At 38.5% G+C, this 22,483-nt stretch overlaps 1 protein-coding gene across 1 annotated transcript in view; it reads right to left on the reverse strand.

Annotated features, from left to right (window-relative positions):
• Nucleotides 1-9,992: 9,992 nt before the first annotated feature.
• Nucleotides 9,993-22,483, reverse strand: part of USP12 (ubiquitin specific peptidase 12) — a 32,677-nt gene continuing 20,186 nt past the window's right edge. Inside the window, exons 5-9 of the mRNA XM_018908523.3 lie at nucleotides 17,791-17,867; nucleotides 17,527-17,610; nucleotides 15,020-15,217; nucleotides 13,165-13,243; nucleotides 9,993-12,619 (exon numbers count right to left, since the gene is read on the reverse strand). Coding sequence (XP_018764068.1) covers nucleotides 12,518-12,619; nucleotides 13,165-13,243; nucleotides 15,020-15,217; nucleotides 17,527-17,610; nucleotides 17,791-17,867 — 540 coding nt within the window. The 3' untranslated portion in view covers nucleotides 9,993-12,517. The remainder of the gene's footprint in view (nucleotides 12,620-13,164; nucleotides 13,244-15,019; nucleotides 15,218-17,526; nucleotides 17,611-17,790; nucleotides 17,868-22,483) is intronic.

A 22,483-nucleotide genomic window follows, 5' to 3' on the forward strand; every position in this document is an offset into this window, starting at 1 on the left:
ACTGCTGCCTCCCTGGGACCCCTCATGGCCCCAGCTCCACCACTGTGGCTTAACCACAGCACCAGGAAAGCCCAGTGTGTCTGCTGTGCAGGGCAGGAAATTAGAATGGCAATGCATTACATGCAGCTGAGAATGAGGAATCCTGTGGTAAACAGTCATTAATGCCTCCTGCCACAGATAATTATTGCAGTGGTTTGCCTTCTCCCAGCCCCACTGGACTGAGGCTGTATGAACTGGTGGAAATAGCCTGACCCCCCTACAGTTTCAGGAGAACACAGCAACTCCCTGGGAGATATAAATGGATAAGAGCAGTGCAAATTTAAAATTAGAAAATGAGAATAAATAGGATATCATTATTAGCAGTAGACACTGTACCTCAGATAATTTACAGGTGTTCCAAGGATAATTCTTCTTAAGAAGAAGATCATGAAGTCATCTTTCCAATGCTTTTAGTTTACAAATTACTAAATCTTAAGCAGAGCCCTCATGTTACTCATAAAGGGAGAAGAAGAAAAAGGTATGGTGACTTTGCTAGGAAAATGAAGCTGACATGGCTGCCCAAGCCAAAGTGCAGACAGAGATGGGGAGCAGACCTCTGACAAGTAGGAGATCTCGAAACTGAAACATGTAGCTTTGTATGGTCCAACAAAAGCACTGCACAGGAGTTTCCAGGCTGAAAACAGGGGTAATGTCCCCTCTGGCAAAGCAGCATGGCCCAGCCTCTGGTGAAGGTCACCCCCATGTGACATGGACTGCCTGGAGCCTGTGAATCTGCAGCTCTCAAAAGGCAGAACTCATGAGTCACAAACTGAATTCTGGGCTTGGGGGTTGGCTTTGAGTCTGCAGCAGAAACATCCTGCTGCTGAGCCCAGGTAGGGAGAGGCCAAGAACTTCCAGGCTGAATGCAAAGGAGCCGAATCTCAGATCTTCCCCAGAGGAGAGGGAAGAGAGTAAGAGGAGAGCTGGGCTGGAGGCGATGGGGTGAGCTAGGCTGGGAGCTGAGGCTGAGGAAGACAGAGGGAGGAATAGAAAGCAGAATGATGTGGGTGCAGACATCAGCTCTGAGAGAGCATTCAGAGGTGGGGAGCAGGTCCCGTGGAACATGAGACTTACACACAAACAAATAAACGTGGAGAGTCAGGGGGAGTGAGGTGAGGACAAACAGGGAAGAAGAGATGAGTCATGTCAGGGGGAGGAAATCACTGGTTTAAACCAACCATACACAAGGTCACATGAAAATTCTGAAGGCAGATGAACAGAAGGGCACTGAGCTGCAACAAGTAGACTCATAAGAAAGCCAGCAAGAGGCACCTTAAATGAGGAGACATTTACCACTTAGAGGTGACCCCCAGGAGCAGCAGGATGAAATTTACAGCTCTGTGATACACAAGGGGTCATATTAAATAATAATAGATCTTTGATTTTAAAACACAGAAGATAAAAACCAGGCTATTCTCTGTGATACACAGTGGGAGGATGATTGATCAACGTCATAAATTTAAAAGGGAGAAGTTCAGACTTGCAAGGAGAAACTTTCAAGCACAGTCAAGCAGTGACAAAGGATGTCCAGAGAGTCTGTACCATCTCTGCCTTGGGCATTTTCAAAACCAAAATGGACAAAGCCCTGAACAACTTGGCATGAACAGAGATGCTGTTTGAACACAGATTTGGGAAGGGAATATCTCCTGCTCTTTCACTAGCCAATGTTAATTCATCACAGTGAGAAGCAAATAAGGGGATGGCATTCCAAGGTAATTCCAAAAACTTGCCATGGGCAGACATGAAAAAAAAGGGTTAAGTGGGAAACAATCTCCTCCAGCCTGGGGTGTCAGAAGATCACTTCAAGGTCACCCATTTTCTTCTAAAGTCTCTGTGAAACTCCTTTGCTATCTCATATGGTTTTTTAAAACCAAAGCCTTCAGAAGCTAACCATCCTATTTCTTGCTCTATGAGCTCAAATGAGTTTGCTGTACATATCCAAAGTTTTCAGTTCTTCTAGATACTGATAAATTATCAGCACAATAAACCACCTCTGCTTCTCCCTGTTGTCTTTCAGTGACATCCAGAAGGTTGCACAGGCAAGCTTGCAAAGGTAGCAAAGGGAGGAAGGCAGTCTCAATCCACCTCTTAGGGCATGCATGTTATCAGGCTTATCAAATGTTTCATCTGAAGCCACTGTATCTTGTGGAGAACTTAAACAAGAACAGCAGACTAAAGATACTTTTGCTGTCTGAAACCCTCATGACTACCCTGTGGTGCTCCTGAAACCTGGACTCCCCATAAACCCACCCAGCGAGTTGGCAGGCGAGTGAACGGATCACTCTCTTCACTCTGTAGCTGTTTCACTCAAACCTGGTGAATTACGCTCTCACAAAACATTTCAGTTTTCACAAATCATCAATTTCTAGCAATATTTTCTTTGCTGGAGCATTCCTAACGAGTTCTCGCTCTGAAGACACAAGTGCACAAGTACAACAGGAGCGGACACTCCTTGGAAAAAGCCACGCACCATTAGCGGATTTCACCCTGCCCCTTGGTGGTTTGGTGATCTCCAACCCACCCAGACTCAGGGAGAGATGGATGGGCTCTGAGGAAGTTGAGACACATTCTGCTGGTGCTCTGAAGACCAGGAAGAGCTCAGTGGATCTGAGCCAGTGTCCTGCTGGAAGCCAGCACAGGGCTCAACGTGCTGGGTGCTGTTTGCCGTGACAAGCGCTGCTTGGTTGGTGGCCACTGCACGCTCAACAAGCTGGAACTCCTTCTGTGCTCCCTCTCCAGTCCCATTGTTTGCCCAAGCAAATCGCTGGATTTTATTTTGGTGTGGAAAGAGAAACATGTTTCAACAGAACCAGATTCCCTTTTCTCAGAAAGCTGCTCTTGCAGCCCCACTTTTAAGAGCGTGTATTAATGACATGAATGCAATTGCTTTTCCTCACAACAGCACTCTAAAGCAAAAAATCCCTAAATACACCGTTAGTCATCAGGAAAATTCCTGATGACATGGAGTATTTAGTCATATTCAAGGCACTGCCTTGGCAGGACTGGTTTAAAGTGTATGAATTCTGCAGCAGTTTGTCCTTCCACCAAATAGCCAGAGCCAGTCCTGGAGCCCAGGTCCCAGGGTATCCTGGTGGGACCACTGCTCTTCTCAGCCACAACCACAACATTCCAGTCTGCCTTGCTCTTCCAGCAATATGGGGCAGCACTAATGGCTGTTTCTATTATCCACAGTGGCCACTACTCCTCGTGGTTTACCAGTCCTAATGCAGCAACATCAGATTTAGGTTTGGATCCCAGGGCAGAGCAGAGGCATAGGGCTAGGCACATGTATTCATCCAGCAACCAAAGAATGACTTACAAAACAAAAAATCCAAACCCTTCAGTCAGGTGGCCATTCTGTAGCTTGGAATTGCACTTTATTAGTCAACATCATCATCATCAATGTTTATTCCAGTATTTTATGAAAGCTATACAAATGGTTTCACAGAATGGCATGTATATATTAAATAACTTTGTCATTTAGTTTATAACATATTCTAGCAGAGGGCTGTTCTTCTCAAATAGCTGTATGATCAAAACAAAAAAAAACTTCAGGTCAACAGTGTAAGAAAACAGATTAAGCACAATTTTCCAAGGCTTATTAATTGAGTATTGAAGATTTAAAATTCTGTATGGCATAAGTCAGCTATTACTGACATGTGAATGAAATAATTATGTTTGGCTGTATACTTCACTCAGTTTTAGGCTGAAACTTATTCACTTGAATTGATGAAAGCATCTAAATTTACTGCAAATGTTTTCTCCGAGCCCCAAATGGTAGCTGAATGAGAAAGAATAGTTCAATTAACTGAGCACAGTAAAGTTATGAGCAAAGACTGCTTTCAAAAGCTGCTTTGAAATTGAACTGCTTTTTCACACATAACATGTGAAAGCTTCTCTGCTGATGTTAGTTCTTTTTGTATGAATAGTATTAATCATCCATAAACACAAGCCTTTGCTCACACAGGTTTAATATGCCACACTTTGGACAGCCCTAATGCTTTGACCATTGCTTTTTCTAGCTCCAGTGATTTTAAGAAAACAAGGATTTTTTTTAATGCAAAAATTTTTTTCATCGCCAGGCACAAAAGGGATTCTTTACCTTATGTAAACTAAGGAAAATTTCTATTAATAAAGTCCGGCCAAAATTGCCAACTCTGTATAAAAAGTTAAGCTCCCAACTCCATATTAGGCATCCACATTGTAATGACCTTTCCAAAGACACTGTGATTATGCAGCTCCTTTTCATTTCAGGGGACTTTTACGGTTGACACTGAAAAAATACTCAGAAGACAAGCAGGATTTTAAATCATATTGAAACTATTAGTTTCAGGCACTTACATTTCATCAGTTTTTGTTTTTAAATACGCAGCCTGATTTCCCATTCAAAAGTAGCAGTTTGAAAACAGCCACGTTTAGATAGCACACTTCAAGCACTTGCATGTCTACATTCAGCCTACATTTGCATGAGTATGTCAAAACGTTCTTTTAATTCCTTTTCACACTTTAGAGAAACATTCAAGAACTGACAGATTTGTGGAAAAAACCCCTCAAGTTGGCCATTAGCAAGAAGTCAGTGATTTACATATAATTATCTAGACATCCACAACAGAGCAATCAGCCAAATAAATGGAGCACTAATGTGACAGCTGAATTCTGATCTTCACATCTTCCTTAATATAATTTTAAAAAAACAGCAACAATGGGAAACCAGCCTTGATACAAGGCGACTTAGAACCTTAACTCACCAGTTAAGGTTCTAAGAAGGATTCCAGTAAATCATTAATCACAAAACATCAAAATGATTTTTGATGAAAAACACCTTAAGCCTTCAAAATTACTGCAGACCTTGCCTGCAGAATAGGAAAGATACTTCATTGCTTTTCATTTCACCAGAACAGGTAAGATCTGCACTGAATCAGCATATCTGATAATGCTCAGAGAGAAATGTTGCCCTTTGAGGGTCCAGATACTCTTAGGGAGCACTTGAGAGGTTTGTTCTCTCAGATATTCAAGGCCACAAACTTTCATCACTCCTTGCTTCCACATGAATCATTCCTTTTTTGTAAAATGATCTGTTTTCCTCATCAACAAAACTATTTAGAATACATAACTCCTATTAAATTTATTATTAACTGGACTTTTGTAACCTTCCCGCATGTTGATCCCTACAATCTTACCCAAACCTTGAGGGAACCAAACAAACATGACAGTTGGCTCTCAGTACTTAGTAAACAGGCACAGAACATCAGGAAATGTTTTCTATGCATGCCCAGCCAGGAATGGGAATTGGAGTCAGATCATGGTTCAGTGAGATAATTGCCACGAGCAGATGCTAAAATGCCCCTCAGTAAAAAACACCAAACTGAGCAAGTTAGAACAAGATGTCTCAGCTATGAAAACCACTGAGCATATGCTGAGCCCTCGAAGCTGCTCTGCCTCTCGCACACAAGAGGAAGAGCAGGCAGCCAGTTTAGGCAGCTCTCTGCCCAGGCTTACCACTAATTTTGCAAGGAGTGTTTTATAAGAGGGAATTTTTATCACACTTCACGTAGGTGGCTGCAACACTAGAACACAGCAGGGACAAGTGCCAGGCAGGCCAGACCTGAGATCTGCGAGACCTCCTGAGATGCGTGGCAGCTGCTTGAAACACATTTTCTTGATGGAAAACACTGAAGTGAGACTCAATTACTCAGGACTCAGCATCCCCATGTAACTCTGAGATTTCTCTTTTTGTGAGGGGGACACTTGGCAGCTGGGTTCTCACATTCCTCCTTCTCTGTTTCCAAAATGGAAGTTGGCATTTGTGCACTTAGAGACAAATATTGCTGTGCTGTCACTACTATCCCAACTATGCTCCTGGTGGAAGTTTCCAGCTGTGTCTCCTGAGGTGTGCAGATGTACCTGATGTACAGCACAACCACCAGGAGGTGCCAGTTTTGGACACACGGATTCACAGTGCAGGCTGATAACTGGTGTAATACAGACTGCCCCATCAGCCAGCCTGCCACTGCTTTTAGAGATTTCAAGGCTCTGGGGCTTTTTCCATCTCACTATAATCCTTATTGACAAGCTTTTGGTATGCTATCATTGTTAAATTAACCAGATTTGTCCAAAAGTAGCATTTCACTGCTTCATATTTTTCAAAAAACTTTACTCGCTGAAACACAAAATTATCATGCATTCTACTTTTTTCTAATGGCCAAGTTATTTTTCAATTTTTTTCTACCCCCACAAATACATATCACCTTGCACACAATCCAATAATGAATAAAGACAAAAGACAACTTAGTAACTGTAGTAATTTTTGTCTCTTTTCTCCTTTGGTGAATTATGAATAATTCTACATGCAAAATATGGGAAAAAGGAGGCTAATTGGTGTTGTGATATATTTGTGGAACACACTCGTTGATCTCAACTTGCAGTATCTTCCTTTAATACTTTTCAATACAGGCAAAGTTACCAGAATTAAAAACAAAAAACACCCCCCTCAAAAAAAAAAAAAAAAAAAAAAAAAAAAAAAACCAAAAACCAAAAAAAACCAAACAAACAAAAAAAAAAAAAACCCCAAAAAAAAAACCCCCAAAAAAAAACCCAAAAAAACCCCCCAAAAAAACCCAAAAAAAAACCCAAAAAAAACCCCAAAAAAACCCAAAAAACCCAACCAAACAAACAAAAAAAAACAACCCAAAAGAGAGCTAATACATAGCCTATAAATATTTAAATTTTACATTTAAAGTGGTTTGTCTCTCTTTTATGATAAAAAGGAATGGAAGAGAGTCTCAGAGTATTGCATATACAGCAAGTACAGTCCTGATTAATGCAGTTTTTCTCCCAATATTCACTGAAGGTTCTTGGTGGCTTCTCTGCAAAATTTGGGTCGTGTTAGACTGGGATTAACAATTACAGTGACACCTCTTTGGCATCTAGCTCCTAACAGGTCTTCTCATAACCTGCTTCTGATGACCCCCGTGTAACATTGCCTTGCCACGCCACGCAACCCTAAAAAAGCTGAAAAACAATTTAAAAGGCATCTTCTGTAAAACAAAGATTTCATTTCTCAAATATGTGTTGGATTATGTAGCAATCTTAGGGGGAAACACTGCATGCCTTTCACAGTCTCCTTAAAAAGAGGAGGAAAAGGGTACACCAAGGTTGCATTTGTTTAATCCCTTGATTCCAATTTTCTTTCTTATATTGAAGAGTACTTTCACCACAGAGACATGACAATTTAGAAAACAGAAAGCACCAGATATTTTCAATACAAATACCCTACATCTCATCTCTGACATACAACTCAGTGATGGACCAAACATTGTCTGAGGCTGCGTATCGGCAATCTTCCTTGCCGTGGAAGATGCAGAGAAGATGGACGTGACACAGCATTGGGATAACGAGCCTCCAGAAAGCCAAATATCGAGCTAAGGGCTGTTAACACATCTTGTGAGAGCTGATCATGGCAGTCACTGCAACAAAGCAACAGTGAAACAGAGTTGAAGCAACATAACAATCACACCTCAAAGCAGCTGATGCACATCAAGTTGGGCGATGATGCGATGACACTCAAATTCAGCTGATGAAGCCGAGAGCAGAGGCATCCCTAGATACTGAATCACTTAATAATACAACTAATAAAATATTCTGAGAGTTACAGAAAATACACAAATAGGACCTAGTAAAGAGTCAGAAAATATTTGTAGATCAGACCACTAAAATATTACACTCCATATATGCATAAATTGTTTCTGGAGGAGCACTCATTAATACAATCATATCAACCTTAAATATCTGTGTACAGACAGAAATTTCAAACAGCAAACTAAACACACACACAAAGGCATGAAAAAGTCAAGAACAGCAGGATGCTTTGAGCATCCCCTAAATTCTCCAAACACCAGAAATCTGCACTAAATGCAGTATTTTGTCTTTTGGGGGAATGCTGCTTTCATATTTGTTGCGTCAGTAAATAATTGTAAAGCTACATCTCTCTACTTCCAGATGGATTCCTGCTGTGCATTCTCTCTCCTGGACTATATAACCTGCAGAATGCAGATCAAGGACACGACTGATGGCCCTTCTCTAATTAGAGCTCCCTCATGATGCCAACATGGGTTCTGTAACAATGACCTGGGTACAAAGTACCTTGGTCTCTTCTGAGCCCTTACAATCTCTTATGCAGGCAGCAATCACTAGAGAGAAAGAAAGAATATCATTTATTTGTACTTTAATTAAGAAACTCAAAGATATTACTCTGTTCATTTAAAAGCTGATGATATCTACTATTTTCCTTATATATCCAACACATTCTTATAGAAGTAGAGAAATTCCCCAAAGAATATATTTTAACAAAGATCAAAGAAAGTTCACTACTGCCTCACCACACTCCATCATTAAAACAATGGATTTCAGGGACCTCTGTATTTATGAAGCTTGTGTTTGTTTGCATGGTAGTTGATTGCACAGTTCATTTATAGCAATCAATCGGTGGCAAAGCTGCTGCAAAGTGAATCACCCTTGAATACAGATTATACAGAATATTAATTCAGCAATAATTGAGTTCTTGGAGGCTCACAGGTAAAGAGACTAATGTATTATACATCTCACATTATGCTGTGAGAGGTTAGAGGACTTTGAAGACTTGTAAGACCACTATTAATGGTTATTAATAGTGCATATTGCATTGTCAAGAGGGAAAAAACCACCAGAATTTCCAAGACACACAAACCTAAGATGAACTCAGACAAATGGGGGGGAAAACCGGAAACCTTACAAAGTACAGCCACTCTTTGGAAGCATACAATCAATACCTGCACAATACCTGCACTTTTTAAACTTTTAGAAAAGTCACAAAAGTTTCGTCAGTGTAACACTGCAGCCCACAGGTAATTAACGTGCACTGAAACCTTTTCCTTTTTTAGAGACAAAGGTAACCAAAGGAGTGGTTTCATCTATGAATACAATTTCAAGAAACTGCTCTCAGACAACTTTTAAAAACCCCAAACCAACAAAAAAATGAAAATAAAAAAAACCAAACCCACAGATATAAACCACCAAACCACCACCCTTTTCCACAGGGAACAAGTCAGGATGTCCTACCCAGCTTCAAGCTTCTGCTCCAGAGAGATACAGATCTGTGGATCCCACATTACTCTGCCAGCCCTATGCAGATGGCATAGACTGTGGTGGGGCATCTGAAGTGGCCCCAAATCCTCACATGCTACCACCACCTGAATGCCACCTAAGGAGATGATTTATGACCAAATTCTGAAAACACAACTCAGTTTAACCATTCATATATGTACCCCAACACCCTAAAGTCACCATTTCTGGGCTATAAAAGGCTACAGTCATCACAACTACAAATATGGCAGGGTCTGAGCTGTTGGTGAAACCTCATGTTTATTTACTTGCATTACAGAAGAGTGGATGCCAAGTGAAGAAAGATCCCAGATCATCCATGGACACTGTAACCAGCTACAGCTTGTATTTGTGATGCTGGACTCCTGTCCTTTGTCAGTCTCTCACAAGTTAATGCTGTAAATTCTCCCATTTTTCTCTCCTTCTGTTTTCCCTCCCACAAGGTGGTGATCCAAGAAATCCCTTGGGTAACTCAGACACGTATGGCAAGGGACAAATTTGTTTTTAAGGGAGAAGAAGTTGAGGAAGAACAGTATTTAAAACTCCCTTTTCTTCTAGCTCAGAGACCAAGGACTTACCAAAACCTACTCCTAGAGAAGCACACCACCCCAAACACGGCTGCCACCCTATGATTTCCCTAACAACACACTGAGTAACATATTTAATGCAGTGTATTTAAACACACCTCTCTGCCCAGGGCTCAGGGCAGTTGGCCTCATACAGCAAGTTCCACATAGCTTTTTGGGTTTTTTTTAAACATTATAAAGTACAAAAGGCAGCTGACTGACCATCTGGGCTCCACAAAAGATACAGTATTTATCTTTAGAGAACATAACTTTATTTAATAGAAGTTTTTTGCTCCAATATACAAAATAAGGGACTGTAATCCCAATTGACATTTACATAGTTACACAGCAAATAAATTCCACCATTTACAACAACTGACAACTTTCCCACACTCCTCACTGTATTACAGTCAAGAAAAAATCCTATAATGTTTTACATACCAATCAGTTATATTTCGTATTTCTGTCTCTTTTAATTCCATTTTAAGTTGCAGTTTCTGACATCAGTTTAATTAAGAACTTACAATTATTTCAGCTGCACTAAAAGAAAAACGAAATATATAATTTGGAATACTAACTCAAAACCCCTATACAAAATAAAAGTCAGTATCTTATAAAAATACATACCAGAAATAAAACCAGTGAAACAACAAAAGTGTTTTGAATTTTGTTAAAGTATAAACCATTTATCAACTAGCCTCAGCTTTCAACTACATTAAAACAAAACAAAAACCAAAACAAAAGAGAAAAATAAGAAAAAAAAAAGGAAAAAAAAGACCAAACAAATTAGCAAAAGGTAATGTGACAGTTCTTTTGCAATACTGTACCTTTAGGATGCAAAGGACTTCATCCTTCTAACATGCACCATTATTCAACTGATTTACCCCTTAAACCCTTTTTCTATTGAAAGCCAAAAATAGATGTTAATAGATGTTGAATCCTTTCAGAAAAATCCAATCACATTTTTCTGCACCTTCCAGAATATTTAACCTTTACTTTACAATGCTGGTAATTTAATCATGATACATTATCTTCTATAAAAGAATTCTAGCCAAACCAAGGCGTTAGAAACTCTGCATCTTACAAAAGCGATTTGTTATAGTATGACAGTTGCTAAATAGCCCAATTTATTTAGTGACCCTGTTAAAGATTTGTTCAACTGAGTGAATAGGTGAAGTCATTTCCTGAGCTAAAAGATACAGGTAAGTAAATAGTCAGTTATAGCAGCAGACAGGAGACATTCTTTTTAAAAGTTGTAACAGTATCAATAAAATAACCTTAGAAAATTACAGTAATGTAAAAATCACTAGCTGACAAGGGAGTGACAAGGACATCCAAGACCTGATTGCCATAATCTGGAATGCACATCTAATGACCTTCCAGAAATTACATTCAGCTACTGTCAGACAAAGTACTCCTAAGTGAAGAATGTCAAATAGTTCACATTTCTTACAGATCAGGTGTTTTGCCAAGATTTAACTCCTAACGCTGTTTCATAACCCTAAAGCAAGGTAAACGGCTTAGTTTCAAAAATTTCCACTATACAGGACTTAAATATTATTACTTTCACAGGAATGTGGTATCTTCAGTCTCATGAAATACCAAACCTATTTCTTCTTATTACTCAGACTTAATTTAATGTTCAACAGAAGTTGATCTGCTTTTAGGAGAGGAAATAATATTCTTAAAATTAAGATTGATTGATCCGAATCATTGTAATTTGCCTAGAGTATGAACCATTAACAAATCATCAAAGAACTACAAAGACTGGTATACCACCACTGCACCAATGTTTTCTTACGATTTAAGTCTTCTACATAACAGTTTGATCACTTTTTTCACCTGTTAATGGGAAGAGTCTATTCTGATTTAATTAAATAAAGTACCTGAGTTAGATACCAGTTCCTCCAGAAGGAAATCTCTCTTCTGTGTTATACATTTTTTCAGATATCGTAGGTGTCGCTTCTGTAATTTTTATTGTCTTTCCTTTAATATTTAAACATAATTAGTTTAAATTCAAATGAATATATAAAATTTCCAATACTTGTTAGAATGAAGGACAATACACAAGATCCTAAGTTACAATAATTTATAAATAAAAAATAAACTATTACAAACCAAATCTTTCCCCGTACGGAGATGAAAAGCCATAACCTTGACTGATTGTTCCCGATCACACATTATAAATAATGTAAGCTTCTCCAGAGAAGCAAAGCATCCTTGCCTCCCTGACACCAGTTTACACCTTCAGTTAAACCACTTCCATCAAGAAGGCAATTGAGTTGGGCCCAGACACAACTTCTTGCTTACATGTTAACCTTCCAAACCTCATTCTTTCAAGCACGGGAAACTAAGTTCACCTTTTATACACAAAGTCTGCATAAAATACAGATTTCTAACGCTCCTAACTGCACCAGTCTGGCAGCACAGTGAGAACCCGATTCAAAGGTCACTGAAGTCCATGGAAGGCTTCAATGGGCTTTGAACCAGGACCACAGAGATGGTGTTCCCCAAAGAAAAGCTCCTGCAAGAGTGGCTGGTATCTCTCTTTTTGCTTTTATGGGATGCAGTGGAGATGTGTAGTCAGCATGATACCTGAGCAAATAAAATGAAAACGATAGAAACGTTTTAAGAACCCCAAACTCTTTCCTTAGTTGTGTGCAAACTGTGCTATTGCCCCTAGAGCTCCCTGCTTTCCTTCTCTTCAGTGCTTGCTCCAGTCCAGGAAAGAGAAGATGTGAGACACAAGAATCTCTCTTCACTGCAGCTCCCCCTCAGTCCCGAGACTGATAGAAGAGGATGTAACCAGACTCAGAGTTCTTTGAGATGTCTGATGTCAACCCGTAGAATTCTTCAATAGCTTGTGCATCAATTTTCTGGATGCAAAAACACAAAAAAAATGGAGGTAGGAATGTCTTGCATAATATACACATAAAATTAGGGTCCACTCTAAAAGTCATTGTTAAACCAAATTAACTTTCACATAATTACATAAAACAATAAAATCCAAATAATTCTTCAACTTGTTATGTCTCAGCTTTCCCTCAGCCACCAATTGCACAGAGGGTAGCAGCCATGCATGTTTTATACATAAATTTTAAAGTGTTGTTGCAAGTGTTGCATTAAGTTCCTACGTATTGTAAGCTAAAACCCAATTTATCTATATCATTATTTGTCTTCTTGCCACAGAACAGTTTATTAAACAATGGTGAAAGACAGAGGTCATAAACAAAAGAATTTCTTTTTAAAAACCTCAATGGAATTCAAAGTGTTGCACAGCCAAATTGTAAGGCACTGCTCTGCACACACAATTATTGCTCATTTAGACTGGGCTTGAAGCCTCTTTTCATCAGCACACCAGTCATTCTACTTTAGATAATCAGATCCACAAGGGGGGTGCATGTGCTCTGGTTGGGCTTACCTCAACAATATCATCATCAAAAAGCAACCAAAAATCATGACTCTTCACTATTGCAATATAATGTCCTCTGTTAGGGCCACTGTAAAATAAAATTAGGAAAGAACATAAACCATAACACACATATATGTGGAGATGCATTCCCTTTAACTATTTTTCTTGTAGAAAAGCAGTACTTAACAGTAATTAAAATGGCTACCACCACAATTTCTGTTTGGATGTGTCCTGCCTTTTTTTTTTTTTTACTCTCTACTTACATCATCCTCACAACACAGTCTTACTTACTATGCTAAATAAAGGATTACAATTTCAAATAAGGAATGAGCAGCACAGGCACTGAAAAAATAAATGAAATCTTAAACAGAGACAGAAGCAAAATCAGTGAAGCATTCTGATATTTCATAGAGACAGAACAGATCCCAAACTATTTCTGATTTTCAGAAAAAAAGGCCTTTAGAGCTGCTGCTCATGTCCAGTCTCTTTATCTGGTCCACTGTCAACAGAAGCTGAATTAAATGGGCACTTTAGGAGTCTCAAGAAGCTCAGCAATGAGAAGGGCTCCCAGATAAAATTGTTACAATGCTTAGCCTCTTCAGTTATGGCAGACAAGAAACTTCTCCATGACTATGCCAGAAAAAACAACCCACCAGAACTTTAGGAGTGTCTTATTTCTCATCAGGTTTCAGGAAGGAAAAGGAAACAGCACAATCTCTGAAGCAGCTGAACCTTAGAACTGAAAGTGCACAACCGAGTTAAAGCAGTTCTGGAACTGCCACAAGTGGCCAGCAGCACTCCCATGGCTTTTGTGTCTGGGTCAGGGAAGGAAGGTGCCATCCCTGAGGGAGATGTCTGTGCACCAGATCACCAACACCATGAAAACAGCACGGACATCTCCTTCCTGCCCCATGGCTCCGAGAACGGAGAAGTCCCCAAGAAGGCAGAAATGGTCAGAATGGCCAGAAAGAATTTCCCTTAGAATCCAGAACAAGAGTGTCCCAGAAAACTATGGCACAAAGGCTTATTTTCCAAAATTGTCCAATTTGAGATCTATTTCTCTTAACTCTACTCTTTAGTCATCGTGAGAAGACTGAATAAGTGGAACAAATTGTCCAAAGAGAAAGTGAAATTAGGATTCCTAGTTATGAAACTGTGACCAGTGCAACCTAATCTAATGTCAAAGTTACCCTGCTTTGAGTTTTAGTATTTGACCTTGCAACATAAACTGTTCTATGATTCTAGATGTCAAACCGTAATTTTCAGCTCTTCAACTTGGGGCTTTTATCCACTCAATAAGCAGTTTGTAGAACAACCTGGTTTTAAGCCATGAAGCCACAAGAACATTTTTTGAATAAAACTAAATCAAATACAAATCTAACAGTCCTGTTTTGAAAGCAATGAAACACAGTAATCAACTAAACTCATAATATATGGATATATTTCAGAAAATGCTGCTCAAGCCTTAAGAAAAAAACCACACCCTAAAGGAAATGCTTTATAAATTAATCTTTCTATAATGCTTTCCTTCCTAAGAAAGCTTTTTTCCTTAAAAACTGTTTTTAAATATTATTATATGATAATGTGCGTTTTGTGTTGGTTATTTTTAAACACAGTTAAGTTCATATAAAGATCTGTAATGTGAAATACAGTCACCATGTTTCACAATGATCTCTCAAAACAACAAGGCCATAATTTCTGTCAGGACTGCTAGCTTCTCCCCACAACAATTTTTTCCTAAATAAGTTTCTTTTTAAGAGGTCTTTATTTGCTATGGATTTACATGACACTGGGGGCTTTGTGTTGTTCTTTTAGGCACAGTTATGTTTATAAAAAAATCCCTTGCTTAAAGCAGAATAATTACCTTCCACAATGAACAACCACAGCAACAAGGTCATACATTCTGTCAGGATTGGTGGCATCTCCTGAGGTGTTAAATAAACGAAGCTCTAAAGGAAAAACTACTCTATAAGAGAGTTTTGTGTATCGATGCAGCTGATCCATGTACTTAAATCTCTTCAAATGGAGAGCTAGAATCATAGGCAGCTTTTTTACTTTCATCCTGAAAAAAAGAACAAACCCAAAAAACCAGCAGTATTTCCAATATCCATCCTAAACATTCGGTTGGTATCAACAAAAAGAAATTTATTTTACTGAAGTCTTTAAAAACCTTTGCAAGCATTAAAAGAAACCAAAACAATCAGCTGTTTAAAAGTATATTGTGTTGTTAAACTAAAGGGAAATTTTCAACTGAAAGAGAGAGAGAACTGAAAATGTATTTAAAACAGTAAGACATAGTATATAAAAACAGCTGCAATGAGCTCACATAATAATTTAGACATAAAGATCACATAGCACAGAATTCAATTTTTATGTTTATCTGCCCATAGCTTTTCAGAGTTCCAAAAGCAAAACCCAGATCCCACTTGAGGTACAGTGCAGGTATTGCAACAGAGCTATTTCAGAGGTCCTGTTCCAGCTGCATTTCCCAGTAAACCAGCCAAGTCAAACAAGCTTTGTCACATAAGTATTACTCCCAAGTTTTCCTAGCCATTCATTTCCGAGCCATTCATTTAAAATTTCCAAGGGACACAAACAGGCCACTGTTATGCACCTACCTCCTGCTATCCAAACAAGATAAGGCCGAGCTCTGGCACAAAAATTTCATACAAACGTTGCAGCAATGTTTTACAGCAGTCAAAGCCAGAAAATGACCTAGTTCTACTGCAAGGGGCTCAGTAGCCCCTTTCCCTAGCATGAGGTATTGAGATCTCACATCAATGCCTACAAACCCTCCTCAGCCAACCATCTAGCTGGCCTGGCAGCAAACACTGACTTCCAAATCTCTGGGCAATGAATCTGCCCATCCTAAGAGAGCACCCAAACCAGAGTGCTCTGGTTCCTGGCACAGCCAAGAGCCTTGGACCAGCACAGTGCTGACTTTTCAAGCTTTCAGCCCCCAAAGGCAGCTCAGAAGTCTCTGCAATACAGCCCAGGTTTCAGAAGTGTCTATTAAGGCCACACTTTGGGAATGTCAGGAAATTTGTAAAAGACAGCCCGTTTTCAAAAGATAGGGGGCTGTGGACAGATTCCTCAACAACCCACTGGCTCACAAGGGAACCAGGAAAAGAAAACAGCTGGAGCAGGGCAGAAAGTTGACAGAAGCAACTGTTTTTTAGGGTGAGTTACATTTTTATTATATTATGGCTACAATTTCTGCTCTCTTTTCAAAACTAAGTCCTCTCCTTATAATGTAACTGTGTTTGGTAATTGGAGCTCTTTCAATGGTGAAGAAATTTGGTACACCATCTTTGTTAGCTAAGTAGTCCCCAACACAGCTGAACTGTTTCATAGAGATGGAAGAAAAGCATGACTGCAGTGAAACTGAACTTACACCCCACGTGAAACCCAAAATATAAGCAATCAAAGCCGTGTTTTGCCATGGAAGTGCCTACAGTACAGGTTTATGTCAACCCAATTTATATTGGTCATGGCTTACATTACCTCCCACACAGAAAAAGAGCTCAGGCAACAGAAAACAGGCCAGGCCTGGATTCACCACCTCTACCAGACACCAATTAGTAAGCTTAGGCAACGTGTGAAGGCAGACTTGGCAGATGAGATATGCAAAAGCTCTGTGTGCAATCTTTGGTAAACCAAATAACCAGCAGCAGTGGTATAACCAGTAGAGCATGTCAGAGCTCCCACTCCTTCAGCCAAATACTTTGTCAGATAATAAATAACCACACAGTACACAAATTGACAGGTTTTTCAAAGGTGTAAACAAGACTAGAATTATTAGGCAGACGAGAATTGGTTTTAAACAAATATAATGGTTTTCAGGCTTCTGATGATTTTCAGGAGCTCTGCCAAGCCGTTTAGCACAACTACTCAAACACACTCAAAAATCCAGAAACTCAGTCAACAACAATAGTTACAAAAAGTACTATCAAACTGAATCTTTCAGCAACTGGAAAAATGATTTCATTTTCAAAACAAAACTAAGTTTAAGAAGTCACATGCAATCAATGACTTCATCATTGCCAATTATTTCTTATTAGTCCCCGTGAGTTTGGTTTGACTTGGCTTTTTAACTTTTTTTTGGTCTTAAGACTATTCATTTTCTCATCTGTAAAATAAATAATGATCAAAGGAGTCCCAAAGTGCTTTACACAGATTCTCACTACTCACAGAAAGAGACACATTGAATTCTAGTGAGACGAAGGAAGGCAAATTACTTTTAAGTGGAAGAAGAGTTGAAAAATTAAGGAGAAAAGGGTGTTCTCTCCTTTACACCCACACACAAAAGCAGTACCAGAGTATTTGCATTAAATGCATGGGTTTTTGTCTCCTTCCCCAACAGTGCTGTACCTTTTATGTGCTTCTTGCTTACTGCGACACTCTTCACAGTAATACTTGTATTCACTGCACAGAGTTTCTGTGTTGCTGAAACCCCTGAGCAAAAAAAAAGCAAGCTGTAAATACTCATTTTTAATATGAAATATCCACACAAATATGCAATATCAGCATAACTTAATCCACTTCAACCTACATAAGATAGAACTGGCAGCTTATTTCCTGCTTTCTGGGTAACAGGTAAAGGCAAATCACAAGAATTTTGATTTTTGTGCCTACCTTAAGCAGTGAGTGATTGAAGTATTCTGCTCCACATCAACTGAAAGGTCTAGGAAGTCTTCATCCTTGCTGCTTACCTGCATGAAAAGAAGACCCAATAGAACATAGTTAAGACAAATAATACTAATTTGCCTCTGTTTTTAGAAAAGTACCACTTTCTATTGACAGAATGCATCTTTTACCCTATAATATCCTTTTAAAAAATTTTACAAGTGGCCTTTCTATTTCAGAGATTTGCTGTGTTTTCTCTTTTTTTGCAGGAAGGGTAAAGTGTGTATAAGTCTCTGGGTGTCTATAATGCCAGTTGCCATTATGCTGTGATTTCAGATCAACAATATTAATGCCAAGTGTCTTCTACACCTCAGATTTTTCAAAAGAACAGAATCACTGTGATTTTTCTGCTTAGTGCTGTCACTTCTGTTCTTCTCTGACTCCCCTGAACTGAAAGTTATGTATTTGCATGTCACAGTGTACTTAATAAACAGCATGAATATTTTGAAGCCTCCTCCAGGCTAGACTTATACTCTTAAAGGAACAGCAGACAGTAAATTTGGCAAATGAGAGCTTGGAGCCTTGCCTGACAGAGGCAGAACAGTAGCCAATTCTCACAAAAATGTAAGAGTAACAAGAAAATAAAACAGAACATTCTAGAAGCAGAAAAGAAAATCTACCACAAACCCTGACAAATGATGAAAAAATCCACAGCTGAAAACCAACTATGCTTTTGAAGTTTTAAAAACCAGTTATGTGCAACCTTAACTTTTGCCTGCTAGTGTATCTCTGTACCTAAATATTCTCAGTGTCACTCATGGCAATGGTCTCTGCCTAGATACAGAAGTAAATGTTTTTAGAAAAGATACCTGGCTGCAGTTTCTTGACTGAATGCAGGAAAAGTGAAATAGGTACAGGGAAATAATGTAAGTTGATTCTTTTAAACATATCAGATTTATGTTCCCTTTTCAACTCAGAATGGAAAAAAAAAAAAAAAGAGTGGAAAGTTGTTCTCTGATAATCAAGAGAAGAGAAACACACAGCTCCTAAGGGCAGTGTACATGGAGAAAAAAAGAAAAAGGCAGATGGTCAAGACAACAATATTTGAGCATTAAAAACACAAGGCAAATCCAAACACCCAGGAAATTAAGTTGAAAGCTTCTGTTAATACCTGTGAGAAGACTGGGCTCCCACTGTTGTGTCCCTAGTCATGCCAAGAGTTAAGTGTGCATGTCAAAAAGCACCACTATGTCAGTACACATAATTTCTACTGCAATATTCAGATGCTCAAGTATAATGTTTATACTTTTAGAGAGATCACAGAACACATATGGAAAACTTCCAGAATGTTTAGAGTGGGAAAAAAAAGCAGGCTGCATCTTCAGTGTGCTGCACATTCAGGAATGCATTATGGTTTAGTTGTGTGGTCCATTCTTAAAGATATCCTTTTGCAGATCACTCTTGGAATTATCAGACCTGCATTTATAACTCCAAGAACTCTGGTGGAAATCGTTGTAACTGGGGATTAAGAATGGCTCAATAAAAGAAAAAAACAGTTCTAGAAAATACTCTGCTGCTGCAGTCTTCAGCTAGGACAGCTGGAATCAGGGAGTCATGTGATCAGTATTATTCAGACATGCAATTAGATAATTCTTCCTCTTTTGGTCTAATCAAAGAAAATTACGTGAAACAATACAGATTTCACAGGCAGCTTTATCCCACACAAAAGCTGTAAGGGCAATGGAGAGGAGGGAAGAGATGTGCTCTACTTGGTTCAAAAGAGATTGGTACTGAAAACAGAAGTTTGCAAAAGGACAATTTTCATTCTCGGTGATAATTTGGTCTTAAAACACCTCACTCAGGTTAGACAGCCCACTGGCACTTAGGACCATGAGGAACCATTAAAGGCTTTATTGCAAGAACTGCCAAGTGAATTTTTTTCCATTTATGCTGGTGATTTATAAATTGCTATTCTAAACTTTTAAAATTCTTTGAGCCTTAGTATTTGAACAGATTTTTCTAACAAAAACTCATGCAGTTTTAATTAAAAAAAAAAAAATTACAAGCCACTCTGGAGTCTTACAAGTCTCTCCCCCCACTTTTTGTAAAGGTTCTGTTTCAAATAAACATCAGTAAGCTTCTTAGACTACAATCAGCAATGCTACATATTTCAATCATCTACAGAATGAAAAAAATGATAGGCATGATCAGAAAATCTCAGCACTTTCAGGATGGAGCCCTGATGTGTTCAAAAAGCAGCCTGAGTGCTCCTAACAGGAACATCTGAGTAATAGTGAGGACTGTGGATGTCCCAGTACTCTGGCTGAAGAGGATGGTGTGCTGTTCCCACGTCACGGACGTCATCTGCACCCACACAGCTCAGCTGTACTCTGATGACCAGAGCTGCACAGAACACAAAGCTCAGAAGGCTGACACTCACAGAATCCATTATTTCTTACACTTGGGAATTTCACTGGCAGTGTGAATCTGCTCACTGGCAAAAGAGCTCTTGAAGCTACAGACTGCCATGTGTGCTAAAACAGAAAGTAGTTTTAAAAGAAGCTGAAACAAAGTGTGTGATTTATCTTAGTTTAGAAATAAAAGAGAAATGAAAATCGAGCAGAGCTAAAGGCTCTGTAGGACTCTCATGAGAGAGAACACTGGGATTTTCCTTATTGCCTTCCCTCAGTCCAAAGCAGAACTGAGCCAAAGAATTTTATGCTTTGTAGAGTCATTTGAACCTAAGAGCAAGACCATCACCTAGAGACTGATATGGTGGTTTTGACAATTTCCTGTATTTCTCTGCAGAAGTACTGGCCACATTTAGCTATTCAAAATTTAATCTCAATGAAGCCAATTACAATACTTTCTGGTTTACTGTTATCCTTCCTTAAACAATGAGAGAAATCCATAAAACCAATTAACTTCCAGATAGTTTCTATAAATTAGCCATAACATTTACATTCACTTCATCATTCTGCCTCTGTCAAGGTAGGGTGAAAGCATTATAAAGAGAAACCACATTAAAACCATGTAAAGACAACTTACAATCCTTTTGTAACACATTCATTTAATAAATTGGCTCGATTCACAACACAAATCTTTGTTTAAGAATCACATCTACGTTCCTTATACTCCACTGTCCGTACTTAAACTGAGGATGCATCTTTAGATAGTTCAGCTTTCATCTTTAAGATGAGCTAATGAAACAGTGCATCTGGAAGGATGCTCTTTTCCACAACCAGGACAACCAAAATCAGAATAAAATTTTGCTCATTTTAGGAACATTGAAGAGGTTTGTCCCATTACAAGATAATGACTGTCACTTTCAGCAAAGACATATGTTATGCTTTATATTGAAATATGCAATAATTTTCCAATTTAAATTAAAAATATACTACGGCTATTGTCATTTAGAAGCAATAATTCATCCACTATTGCTTGTAATCTTGTACATGAGCTATTTCCAAGTACTCCTAACATTTTAACTTATACTTCTAAACACAGGAAGAATCTAAATGCCAACAGTTTCTAATAAGCATCAAAACAATCATATATACTCAGTATTTTAAAAAATAAGACACTATTCACAGTAATATTACCATTTAATATGTCCAAATGTGTTTCTAAGTGCTCATTTCCAGGTCACTGTGTTTTAGACACAAGCTGATATACTAAAAAGACAGAAACTGGTAAAATAGCTTCCCGATTACTTTGATTATTATCTTCAGCAATAGCTGAATACTTCTATTAGCTACAGCTAATAGAAAAAATACCTGAGCAGTGTTAGTAGAATTCTCAAAATTGTGACAGACCTGATAACTAATAAAATATGCTGGCAAAGAGCATATCAGTGTTTTAAAATTGCATTAAGGATGGTACCTAGATCAAAATCCTGACAGCAGTAATTCATAATGCCATAGTGAGGAAAGGTAATGATGCCAGTTGTGTCAAAAGACTTGGGCTAAACTCATGTTTCAAGGGAAAAAAAAAAGGAACAGCTCAAGAACTAGAAGAGAAATGATTGACAGTTGCCAAGAAATACTTATTAGGGAGGGGAAATCTGCCAGAAAAATATATAGTAGCATGGAATGAGCACCTAAATGACTCACAGTCTGCAGTTACATTATACATGACATTATGAAGCTCTTTTCTTTGAAATAAAAGAGATAGGTATTTCTAGAAGACTGAGAAAATTACATGAGAAATATACAGATTTGATTAATTCCTCCCTTCCAACGTCATGCTGACATATCTGCATTACCTAATTAAGTTAAAGAAAATTGGCATGAAGTTACACAAAAACCACAGTCATTTAGTTTTTTACAATCTCTAAGGAATAGACCATGACAGAATTACTGTAGTTTTAAAATTGTGCTGCCTTTACTCTTTCTCAAGCTGGTAAAATCCAATTTTAAGTTTTTATGAAATACATTATTTCTCTTATCATGTAACTTCTCAAAATTATTTTAGTATAGCATACTCAGAGAAATTTTATTTCTCAGGGTGTAGTATTAGAAGAATTCCTGTGGACAGACATTTAGGGAAGGATTACTTTTCGTGAACATGAAGGTATGTCTTTTGAGAATCCCAGTCTACCACCAAAGTGCTAAAAGCCAACCATTAGTAGCTTGATTTCAACAGCTCTAAATTTAAAAACTAGGAATCCATGGAAACTGATTCATAATACCTAATTATGAGA

Source organism: Serinus canaria, chromosome 1 (genome assembly GCF_022539315.1).
Source record: "Serinus canaria isolate serCan28SL12 chromosome 1, serCan2020, whole genome shotgun sequence".
Classification (NCBI taxonomy): domain Eukaryota; kingdom Metazoa; phylum Chordata; class Aves; order Passeriformes; family Fringillidae; genus Serinus; species Serinus canaria.